The following is a 3179-nucleotide window of genomic DNA, read 5'->3' as shown; positions in this document are numbered from 1 at the left end:
GGAGAAAGAGGAGGAGGAGGAAGAGGAGGAGAGGAAGGAGGAGCGAGCAAGGGAACAGACTGGCTGGGGCTCGCAGCTCTCAGTCTCTCCTCTGTGCTTTGAGAAGCAGCTCTTCTCTGCTTTTCCTCTCTCCCTCGCACTCACTGGCTTTCCTTTACTCTTTTGCCTGAGCTGAGAAGAGCAAACGCAGCGGAAGAGGAGCTCACTCGCTCCAACTCCTGCCGCGCCATGCTGCCCTGGAGAAGGAATAAGTTTGTTCTGGTGGAGGATGAGGCCAAGAGTAAACCCAAGAGCCTGGGGACCGGGCTGACCTACCACTCCATCCTCTCCTCTCTCCTGCGCTCCTGTCCGGACCTGCTGCCCGACTGCCCCTTCGACTGGGTGGGCAACATCTTCCAGACCAAATGGCAAAAGGTGGAACTGAACAAAGAGGAGCCTGTTTACAACGTGCGCTACCTGGGGAGCGTGGTCACCATCACGGCAAAGGGAGACGGCTGCACCCAGGAGGCGGTGGCCAAGATCTGGGCGAGGAGCAACTACGGGGAGCAGAGTGTCAAGATGAGGTTAACAGTGGGTCCGCAAGGCATCCGGATGAGTGCTGACAAATCTGGGAAAAAGAAACCAATCCATCTCTACTCTCTGAACAGAATCACCCACTGCGGCGCCGACCCGTGCCGGCCCAAGATCCTGGCTTGGATCTACAGACACCAGGTCAAGAACATGGCCGTGGTGCTCCGGTGTCACGCTGTTCTGGTCAGCAAGTCGGAGAAGGCCCAGGCCATCGCCCACAGCCTCTACCAGAACACTACCTCCGCCTTCAGTGAGTTCAAACGGCTGAAGCGGCAGAGCGACTTCCGGCACTGCCAGCAGCAGCTGCTGGGCGAGGAAGCGGTGCCCCTGATGCCGCTGCGGAGGCTGCTGAACGGGCAGTGCCACTACAGACCGCCTGCGGATAACCCCGGCAGTGCTGCCCGCCTCTGCTCCATCACAGAAGAAGAAGAGGAGGAAGAGGGCGATGAGGACAGTGAAGATGAGAAGCAGGAGATGGAGGAACCGGAGGAGGATGTAGAGGAGCAGCAGGAAAGACAGGTTTTCACAACAAACACAGACCCGACTCAGTTATTATCAGAGTTGGACATTGGAGATATTGCCAGACTGGAGCAGTGCCAAATCAACTTTATCAGCGACAGCAACAACAACACGTTTACATTTATAACCTCTCTGGTGTGACAGTTTAAAGAATGCAATCCGGCAGCACTACAGTAACACATTCCTCTCTTTACCCTTCGCCGGTACCCCACTCAGGCTCCCTCCTGCCCCGTCCACGTAATGTGAAGTGTTTACCAGAAACTTCTCCGACTACCGGGTGGTGGAGAAAAGGCGGAGGATCGTTCTGTGGGAGTAATTTCTGCTCTGGCCAGATGGCTCAGACGACGGTTTGACTGTAGCAGTTTGGGAAACTGCGTGTTTACAAAGAGGGCTGGTGATGCACAGACCAACGATAGCACAATGACGAACGAGGACAATGACGCTGATATCACTGGGTCACATATTGATCACAGCACCAAGCAGGAAGTGTTTATTAGTCCTCTACCGTCTTATTTTTGTGAGTATAATAAAGCCGTGTTTGCCAGCAGGGACGTTTTTTTCAGATCAACTTGTATATTTTTTCAGGGAGGTTCTTCGTAAAATTGTGTAATTTTTCTAGTATGACAATCCTCACTGAAATTGTTCGCAGACTGACCTTTCCGAGTGCTTACAATCGCGAAAAGTTTATTACGGTTTTAGTAATGATCGTGACCGACTACCAAATAAGGCTATAATTTAGGAAGCAAGCCATTGAGTTGACATGTTTATTGCTGTCACTTGTTCCGGTCCTTATCATTTATGCATGCCATGTCAGCAGTAACCTTTTCGCGCTGAGCTTTTGTCTTTTTTCATGTGACACCTTTGATCCTTTGGCTTTTAAAATGAACACTGTGATAAATGTGTGGCCGGGGAGAAAACACACAACTGTTCATGCAGCAATGTCTAATTTATGTAATGCATCTTTTTGTCACATACCTATTGCATTGTCACCTGGCTTTCCAAAACAACAACAACAACAACAAAAACAGATCTCGATTTGCGATGCTTTGCTCTTTTTAGCCAAGTCTTGCTAATGCAGTTTTTCCACATGAGCCCTCACAAAAATGCGGATGGACCCTTACAATTTAACACAAACTGTTTGGAATATGACTTTTTTCCTGTTGATAATATCTGTACTACCGTCTAAAGATGCATTGTGATTATTATGAGATGAAGCTATTTATTTTCCAAACATGATGAATAAAAATTACCCTCACTTGGGTTTCCTTCTTGAATCACGGAGGGAGGGTATTTCTAGATGTTTTTCCGAGAGATTATTCAAATGAATTCGACAATTTTCATTCCACTAGTGTGCATTTGCATAGTTCTGATGTGAAAATATGTCTGACCTACACTTCAAAGAGAAACGTATTTACACCAGCATAATCTACTTCCTGAGCTATAAAACTGTATGAAAAAAATAAATTATTTTTTGCCACAAGAAAAGACTTTAGCTGCCAGTCAGTCCCATTAGATGTTAATGATACATTTCTGCAGGCCTCGTACTGGCTTCTCAGCCTTTTTTTACTCGAAGGGGAGCAATTAATCAGCGGATTGAATTGTTCAGGAAATGAACATAAAGCACCTGCCTCGGCAGGACGGCTGTCAGGCTCTGACAGAGGCGAGTAATCCAAAACGGGGACCGGGAAGTTGACTCACCCATCAACCATTTTACTGCAAACATCAGCCATTTTAGTGATGTCTTTAAAAAATCTTTTACTGGAATCACACAAACATCGGCGAGGGGCGATAGTGAAACATTTAGAACTGAAGCATGTTTGAGTTCTGCTGTTTTACGATCATCAGCATCTCTGAATTAATTGAATATATTCCACATTATATCAGCACAACATTGCTGTGTAATAAATATATTAATAGTCTGAAGCCAAAACTATTCATAGAATTCAGTTTAATTGTCTTACATAACAACATCAATAGCTGTTTGATATGACAGTGGAGAATCCTCATTAGGAATTCTGCTTTTGAAGAGGAACAGGTACAGAAAATAATAATTTTGAGTTGGTTTGAATCACTGAGATGGATTGTTCTGA

General features: G+C 46.4%; 1 protein-coding gene across 1 annotated transcript; it reads left to right on the top strand.

The window, feature by feature from the left end:
• Window positions 1–2344, top strand: fam43b (family with sequence similarity 43 member B). The gene has a single exon (XM_074642824.1). It carries the CDS (start codon window positions 229–231, stop codon window positions 1228–1230), a length of 1002 nt encoding a protein of 333 aa, XP_074498925.1. The 5' UTR covers window positions 1–228; the 3' UTR covers window positions 1231–2344.
• The last annotated feature ends 835 nt before the right edge of the window (window positions 2345–3179 follow it).

Source organism: Sebastes fasciatus, chromosome 8 (genome assembly GCF_043250625.1).
Source record: "Sebastes fasciatus isolate fSebFas1 chromosome 8, fSebFas1.pri, whole genome shotgun sequence".
Taxonomy (NCBI): Eukaryota; Metazoa; Chordata; class Actinopteri; order Perciformes; family Sebastidae; genus Sebastes; species Sebastes fasciatus.
This window is presented reverse-complemented; position numbering and strand designations above follow the sequence as displayed.

Excerpts from the sequence above, each read along its gene's own strand:
- fam43b (XM_074642824.1), top strand. The coding sequence starts at position 229 with ATGCTGCCCTGGAGAAGGAATAAGTTTGTTCTGGTGGAGGATGAGGCC.